Genomic DNA, 7,960 nt, shown 5'->3' on the forward strand with positions numbered 1-7,960 from the left:
ATTGCCAGGTCCTTTTTCCTAGCTTGACTTAGTCTGGAAGCTCTGCTGAAACCTCTCTACCATGGGTGACCCTGCTGGTATTTGACATACCGATGACATAACTTACAGCATCCACATCAACATGCAAGCCACCACAGTACAACAAACTGACAGACAGGTGGGGGAATAGAATGGAGAAGAGAAAAAAGCCCTAGTTTATCACTAAAAGGCAGGAGCCGTTTCAGGTCTATTTTAAGGAAATTAAAACTGAGCAGCCTCTCCACAGGGGCTCCCCACTCAGAGAAGTATATCCCAAGCTTGCATCCTCCTGGCTCCCAGCAGATTTCTCCTTCCCTGAGCCCCCGGGAAAGCAGCCCTACCAGCTCACAGCTCCGCTCTCCTTCGCATGTCAGAGTGCCCTCAGGCCAGCATTTATCCTCTGTTGTTTTTTGCATTTTTAATACCCCAGGAGCCTTGGTGATGGAATGTTTAAGGGCTTGGCTGCCAACCTGATTTGAACCCACCTAGCCCCTCCATAGGAGAAAGACCTGGCAATCTGCTCGCATAAAGATTACAGCCTAGAAAACCCTATAAGGCAGTTCTGTTCTGTCACATGGGATAGCTATGAGTAGAAAATAAACTCAACGGCATGCACAACAACAAAGTAGCTTCCAGCCCCTTCCCCCCACCTTGAACCATCTGCCTGTGTTCTCTGAGTTGTTGCCTTCCCTGCTAATTACTCTTGTTAGTTGGTACTCTGGTTATAAAGTCTCATAGATTTCAAGTTGTCTGCCTCCAGCATGCTATTGATGAATGCAAGATCTTTCAGAAATCTCTTTTCCATGTTACAGCAGAAATGCCTGTATTCGTTCAGCTCCATCCTGGGCTAGAGCTGAGAATGGAAGGGTGAGCAAAAAAATAGAGATCATTCCTGCTTCCACAGAGGCGATTGCTCATGCAAAAGACAGTCGATCATTGACCAACTTATAAATACACACAGAGACCATGCTCTGAGTGAATGGTGCAATGTTTTATGAGAGTGTATATCAGGAACTTGTTTCAAACTGGGTGTCAGGGGTAGCTTTTGGGAGGAAGTGGCTTTTGAGTGCAGTTCCGGGGCTGTACAGTGGGAGTGAACCAAGCACAATGTGTGTGAGAGTAGTGGGTGGGGTGGAGCAGTGTGGACAGTGTTCCAGACAAAGGGAAGAACATAGCCCTTGAGGTAGGAAGAAGCTCTTTGCAATGAGGACCCGAGAAAAACGAGTGTGGGCAGAACCTAGAATCCAAATGGTGAGCTAAAGAGAGAGAGACAGACTAGCTCTGTGATGTGCAGGTATCACTATCCCTGATGTCATATAAGGAAGTGGAGGCTCAGAGACGGTGAGTAATTTAACCAAACTCACACGGCCACTAAGTACAAGACCTGGGTTTTGGACTCAAAATTCCTTTAACAGCAAGATAGTGCAGTTACTAAAAATTACTTTAGGAGAAGATATTTTTTGAAGAAAATTACTGCTGGGGGATCATACTAAGTGGTGATTTGTTTGTGATAATATGCACTTAACCAACTATACACATATATGTATTAATTGCTGTAGAGTCCGTTCTGACTCATGGCAACCCCATGTATGTCAGAGTACAACTGTGCTTCATAAGGGTTTTCAGTGGCTGATTCTTCAGAAGTCTATCACCAGGCCTTACGAGTTGCCTCTGGGTGGACTCGAATCTCCAACCTTTTGGTTAGCAGCAGAGTATGTTAACTCTTTGCACCACCAAAGGTGCAACTAAAGTATAAAAAACCAACTAAAGTATAAAAAACCAAACCTGTTGCCGTCTAATCGATTCCGACTCATAGCGACCCTATAGGATAGAGTAGAACTGCCCCATAGGGTTTCCAAGGCTGTAAATATTCACAGCAGCAGACTGCTGCATCGTTCTCCCATGGAGTGCTTGGGTTCAAACTACAGATCTTTTGGTTAGCAGCCGAATGCTTAACTGCTGTGCCACCAGGACTCCTCAGCTAGAGTATGCAAATTCCTATATTTAGACCAGGGTTCTAGGGGCAGAATCAAATTACCATCAGTCCAGTTCACTTTCAAGTAAATTCCATTTTTTTTCAAAAGTAATCTAGAATATTTTCTTAATACATCATTGGCATTTTGGTCAACTTTGGCAATTTCATATTATTCAACCTGACATGATATCTGGTTATCATAGTTGCTTATATCTGTAATCTAAATTTTCTGTCTAGATCAACCCTGTCCAACAGAACTTTCTATGATGATAGAAATTGTAAAAATGGTATGGGGGCAGTGTCTGACCTCCTCTAGCTTTGCAAAGGAGAATCACAATCAATAGCCCAAGGCTGATTCTTACGAGGCGGAGGTCAGACATGCCTCCTCTCTCTGCCGTCTTTACTAATTCTGACACCAACCATCCCTCCCACAGCACTCTCTACTTCTCTGCCCCCAGGGACTTATAAACCTCACTAGTGGATTGTATTTTTTTCCCCTCGACTTCTCTGCTGGGTTCGATAATTCACTGCAGTGGCCACACAGAACTCACAGACTCTGGTCACAATTATGGGGTTTATTAGGGAAGTAACAGGTTACAATTCAGGTTCAGGAACACTCAAGGATACAGCTCTTCCATCAGGACAGCATCTTCCCAGCTGCGCTCACGGGCACGCCTCTCCCTGGCCCTCAGTCTCTGCCCAGAGGCACTCAATTTTCTCACTCTTTGGGCTGGGAAGCACACTGTGCTGTCTCCTGCAGGTCTTTCTTGCCAGTCTCTCCTTCCTTGTTGGTGGTGGGTTCTTCTCTTTCCTACCTCTGGGGCAGCTTATTTCAAGCCCAGTGGCAAAACTGACCAGTCCCTGTGGTGGTCCACAATTACCCCATCACACAGTCCCTCAGTCATCTGGGTAGGAGTTCAAAGACCATAGCTAGAAAGGCCACACACAAAAGTAATCAATCGCACCTCAGAAATGTTCTATGTCTCTTGTCTAGTAGGTTGTTGGCCGTTAGCACATGTGGCCATTAAGTATTTGAAATTTTATTCAATTTTAATTATTTTAAATGTAAATAGCCACATGTTGCTGATAGCTATTATAGATTGTGCCTCAAAAAAGTGTTTTCAGACTCTTAAGGAAATTATTGAATCCACTGAAAGAAATTAAAACTGCATGACCTTTTAGTGAAGGGGAGTCTGGTTTTATTCTAGAGCTCTGCCTTCTTGGTGCTAAGTTCATCAGCTGGCAATGAATGACAGTTGTATGCAAATCCATTTCTTCAGTATATCCTTCTCTGGTTAACATTTAAATTTCAGATGTGCTTCATTTTTATGCCTAGGCATTTGTCAGTCCACAGTGGCTTCTAATCTCAATCTTAAATTTGTCAGTCTAATTTTTTTCTCTATGTTGTAAATGAGACCCAAATGAGCACTTAAATGTAGGATGAAAGAACTCTTCTGTGGAATCATTTTGAACAGCAAATTCTCATACATTAATTTGTCTTTAATTTGCAAGTTTAGATAGCACTTCCTTAAATGTTAGAATTTGTATAGATATTTTCATAGATAGCAAACTCCTTGAGAGCAGGAGCCATGCTTTATTCATCTCTGTATCTGGAGTACCTAGTTCAGTGCCCAGCATGCTCAATAGATGTTAATTATATCGAGTTTTTCCATAATGGAAAGGTACAGTATTCCTTACATTTTTAGAGAAATGTGGAGTGTCAGAATAGATCACTAAATCTCACTACCAACCAACCAGCCAGTTGCTGTCAAATCAGCTCCAACTGATGGCAATCACATGTGTGTCAGAGTGGAACTGTGCTCCATATGGGTTTGCAGTGGCTGAATTTGTGGAAGTAGATGGCCAGGCCTTTCTTCCAAGGTACCTCTGGGTCTACTTGAAACTTCAGCCTTTTGGTTAGCGGCCGAGCGCATTAACCATTTTCACTCCCAAGGACTTCTAAACCTCACTAGTGGATTGAATTTTTTTCCGCTTCCATAATATTTGGATTTAATCTCCAATCATTGCTCGTGCAGATTTAGATACATATGAAACATTAAGGCAAAGAACAAGAGCAAAGCCTATTTTAGATAAGGAGTAAACGTTGAAAGGAAACCCTGGTGGCACAGTGGTTAAGAGCTCAGCTGCTATCCAAAAGGTTGGCTGTTTGAATCCACCAGGGGCTCCTTGAAACCCCTATGGGGCAGTTCTACTCAGTCCTGTAGGGTCGCTGTGAGTTGGAATCAACTCGATGGCAACAGGTTTTTTTTTAAACGTTGAAAGCTGGAGTTACTATGGCTAAGGCATGCTTTTGTTCCAGGATGTCCTCAAGAATCCCAGTTTACACATGCTGAACCAGTGTGTTTATCTGTAGAGTCCCTTTTCTCTCTCAATAATGCCCTGGCCAAACGATAAATTATATAGTCATTTACCTCCTCTGGTTAAATTACCATTACTCATGTACTTGTCTTATTTCCTGTTCCCCAGAGGAAAGGGGTGGAGTCATAGGCCCCTTTGTATATCCCAGTTTAATGCTTTGTACATCCTAAGCAACAAATGTTTATTGAAAGGATAAATGAATGAAGAGGTATGCTGTAAGTCCTGTACTTCAGTTAGAGCCCTTCACTAGTCTGTAGACATTTTCAAGGAGGCATTCCCCTTGTTTTGGAGATATGTGAGTTAACCAATTCCAATGCACCTGACCTTTTTATCACAGAAACTGGGGAATAATACATAAATTGTTTTTTTTTTCCTCTTTTAACATTGTTTTCCTTTGATTTTCAAATAGCATCAGAGAATGCGTAAGTTAACCTTTCCAAATGGTTACAGAACGGTTGTACAAATGCAGACTGTTTCTAATTACTTGCATTTATTGATCTGCCCAACACTTATTGAGTGTTTATAGTGTGTACAGTATGCTGACTTACCATGCTCATGCGATAAAAACCCACATATCTCAAAAGTAAAACTTGTTTTTATTCCTTTGGATGAAAGTTATTTTCTGGGTCATGGACTAGGTTTTCAAAATCTGGATCCTCCTGGCTCATAATAAATACAAGAAGAACCCTTCATACTTGGGTAGAGCATATTGGCTAAACTGTTAGTTGCATTTATATTTAGAGAACAAAATATAGGGTTGAATTTGGTCCTTGAGTCTTTAGACTTTGAGTATTGAAGGTTTCTGGCTGTTGTGGGATGAATTCTCTTGGTCACCTTGTTATGTCAGTGGGACAATACCATGTGTCTATCTGCAGATGGACTGGTTGGTTGGCTTTTCCCAGTTTTATGGTTTTAGTTCATCCCTGGGCCCTGGCCTGCTCATCTACCAAAGGAGTTATTTGTGGAGTGCTTTAAAGGCAAGCCTGAGTACAGACTCATCCATTACTACCAAAAGCTGTGCATTTACTCCCCATACTGAAGATGATGTAATTGTGTGACATTTCTCATGTATAACCTTGTTTGAAATATAATTTTTGTGTGTTTTTATTCCTAGGTCAATGTACTTTTATTTACACATTATAAGTCTCCTGATAATACTATCTCTGCCAATCAAACCACAAGCTAATACTCAAAGACAGCCTCAGATCCTGAACTCTGTTAATAAGAAAAAAACAGATTGATACCTCCGAGAAAAGCTGGACAAGTAAAACTGTAAAACATTCGAAAGATAAGAGGACTTGAGGATTTTCCAGTGGCTTAGAGGCAATGTTTACGTGGCTTTTTTTTTTTTTTTTAAGTGCAGGGAGTATTTTTACAAAGATGTTTTGGCTATTTAAGTTAGCCATATCCAGTTGATTTGTTTTAGTATCTTATAGGACATCTGAATGGTGTGGAGGTGTGTAAAGAATGGGCCAGAGCTGGAGAGACAGACCATTCTGGGATGCTGGATCTTTGCTTCTGGGGGCTTTCTGATGTCCAGCTACAGAAATCTGGGTGCTGGGAACCCAGGCATTGGTTCCAGAAGTTAGAAAGAGATTGCTAAGAAGCCTTGTCACAAGGTTCTTAAACCAGAACCATACCCAGACAGGGCTGTTCCTTGGGAAGTCCCAGATCCTTTAAAATTTGACATTACTGGTTTGCAGACACAAGAAGTCCACTCAGAAGACGGTGGAGGACGCGAATCGTGGAGAGAGATTTCAGGGCACGGGAGGCTCTACAAACCGGGAGAGCTCAATGTGAACACTTGAATTGGACCAAAAATCAGGCATGCCTAAAGTAGGCTGGTTTTTTCCCAGGAACGTAACCCTTTCCTTTTTTTCTTCTGAACTGAGCCAAGATTGGAAATCAGAGAGTCTCCTATACAACAGGAGTCTAGGAGTGGCTACTGTTTTCCTGATGTTTTCCATTTCAAATGCGCCATCTGCTTGCCCAGGGACGGCCCCTGAGAAGACACCCCAATGTTCCTGCCATTAAGTGCAGCAGAATATCTTTTAAAGAAATAATTTCATAAAAGGTAATTAAAGTTATATAGAAGTTTGGTAAGAAGAAGCAGATCTCACTCTCTTTTCCGCTCATTTCATAGACGTGTTGATGATCGTGGCCATGATGTACACGTGGACTGGTTTTCATTTTCCAGGGTCATAGCTGATGAAATCCAACTTTGTTTTAGTTGAGTCATTGTCTTAGAAAGCAGAAATTGAAAAACAGTTTTCTTTTCTATCTTTGCTGTGAATGTGCTGTGGCTCTTTCTGGGGACTCTATTGGGCAATAATCTATGTGGGAGAAGGAAAAATGGATTAAATTGTGTGGAAAATAATAATCATAAAATGTAAGCAACTATGGTTGCCCTCAGTCAGATGGTTTGCAAGGAGAGAATTTGTTTAAATCAGATGGTAAAAAATGAATTTCTTACTGAATAGTGTGTTTCTCTATAAAAGAAATACTTCTGAACACAACTGCTTTCTGTTTGTGTTGATAGAGACTCGATGTTCTGAAACGTGTATATGTTTTAACAGTTGTGCACACACTTAAAGTTTTACTTGCCTAAAATGTGAGCATTATAGCATACTTAAATTTTACTATATGTCAGGCACGTGGATGGATTTGTGTGTGTGTGTGGTAAAAATATGTGTAACAAACCATTTGCCAATTCAACAATTTTTACATTTATAAACCAGTGACATTGATTGCATTCATCATGTTGTGCTACCGTCACCACTGTCATTTTGCAAATTGTTCCACCACCATTAACAGAAACTCAGTGCCCCTAAGCAGTGATTCCTCCTTTTTCCCTCCCTCCCACCCCTGGTAACCACTAATAACCTTTGGTCTCTATACGTTTGCCTGTTTTCATATAAGTGAGATCATACAGTATTTGTCCTTTTGTGACTGACTTATTTCACTCAGCATAATGTTTTCAAGGTTCATTTATGTTGTAGCATGTATCAGGACTTCATTTCTCTTTATGGCTGATTAAATATGTATATAACACATTTTGTTTATCCATCTGTTGATGGACACTTGGATAGTTTCCAATTTTGGCTATGTGAGAAGTACTGCAATGAACATTGGTGTACAGGTTTCTGTTTGCGTTCCTGCTTTTAATTCTTTTGGGTGTATACCCAGAATTGGGATTGCTGCATCATATGATAATTCTATTTTTAACTTTTTGAGGAACTGCCAAAATGTCTTCCACAGCAGCTGTACCATTTTGCATTCCTACCAGCAATGGATGAGGATTCTGATAATTTTTTTTTTGGAGTGGGGTTATGATTTCTGATCTTGACTCCTAGCGTTACAAGTAGGATTTCTCCCTTAGACAGATGAGGAAACTGAGACCCAGAGAGATGTTTGGTAACTTCCTTAAGGCCACAGAATTAGTGGTAGAGCTGAGATTTTAATCTAGCATGGCCTCGTGAAACCTGTTAGTCCTGAGCTGTCACCTTCCCATGTGACTGGCACTTCTCTTAGGACGATGAAATACAAAAGTGATATGATTGTCCTTTAAAGAGTTCATGTGGTCTTGGT

General features: G+C 41.1%; 1 protein-coding gene across 1 annotated transcript in view; it reads left to right on the forward strand.

The window, feature by feature from the left end:
• MBOAT1 (membrane bound O-acyltransferase domain containing 1) overlaps positions 1–7,235 on the forward strand; it is a 160,396-nt gene extending 153,161 nt beyond the window's left edge. The window contains exon 13 of the mRNA XM_004383998.2: positions 5,487–7,235. Within this exon, the coding sequence (XP_004384055.1) occupies positions 5,487–5,613 (127 nt within the window). The 3' untranslated portion in view covers positions 5,614–7,235. The remainder of the gene's footprint in view (positions 1–5,486) is intronic.
• The last annotated feature ends 725 nt before the right edge of the window (positions 7,236–7,960 follow it).

The sequence above is a fragment of the Trichechus manatus genome, unplaced genomic scaffold (genome assembly GCF_000243295.1).
Source record: "Trichechus manatus latirostris isolate Lorelei unplaced genomic scaffold, TriManLat1.0 scaffold00115, whole genome shotgun sequence".
In the NCBI taxonomy this organism is placed as follows: Eukaryota; Metazoa; Chordata; class Mammalia; order Sirenia; family Trichechidae; genus Trichechus; species Trichechus manatus.